Here is a 294-nt window from a genome sequence, read left to right as displayed (position 1 = left end):
CCCAGTATTTCGCACACGTTAAAACGTTTCACTTTCTCGAAGAATCGTCTTTTACTCACGTTTCGCGAGGCAAACGATGCCAGAGGCGAGGAACAGAAAGATCGCAGCCGTCGTCGTCGAGGTCATTTCGAGCTCCTACCGTCCCGTAACCGAAATCAAAACTAGCAGCTCTCCACTGGCTCCCGAGCTTTTTATTTTATTCACTCGCCCACCACCGCAGTCTCCTACGAGCAACTTCCACCCACGCCCTAGTATACAGCTTAATTAATATAGTTATTCGAAACAGTATCACCC

At 48.6% G+C, this 294-nt stretch overlaps 1 protein-coding gene across 1 annotated transcript in view; it reads right to left on the bottom strand.

The window, feature by feature from the left end:
- The window catches only part of LOC108624161 (protein obstructor-E-like), an 821-nt gene extending 619 nt beyond the window's left edge, over window positions 1–202 (bottom strand). Inside the window, exon 1 of the mRNA XM_018023271.2 lies at window positions 60–202. Within this exon, the coding sequence (XP_017878760.2) occupies window positions 60–126 (67 nt within the window). The 5' untranslated portion in view covers window positions 127–202. The remainder of the gene's footprint in view (window positions 1–59) is intronic.
- Window positions 203–294: the final 92 nt, after the last annotated feature.

This window comes from Ceratina calcarata, unplaced genomic scaffold (genome assembly GCF_001652005.2).
Source record: "Ceratina calcarata isolate Rehan_Ccalc_2016 unplaced genomic scaffold, ASM165200v1 scaffold3.2, whole genome shotgun sequence".
NCBI classification, from domain to species: Eukaryota; Metazoa; Arthropoda; class Insecta; order Hymenoptera; family Apidae; genus Ceratina; species Ceratina calcarata.
This window is presented reverse-complemented; position numbering and strand designations above follow the sequence as displayed.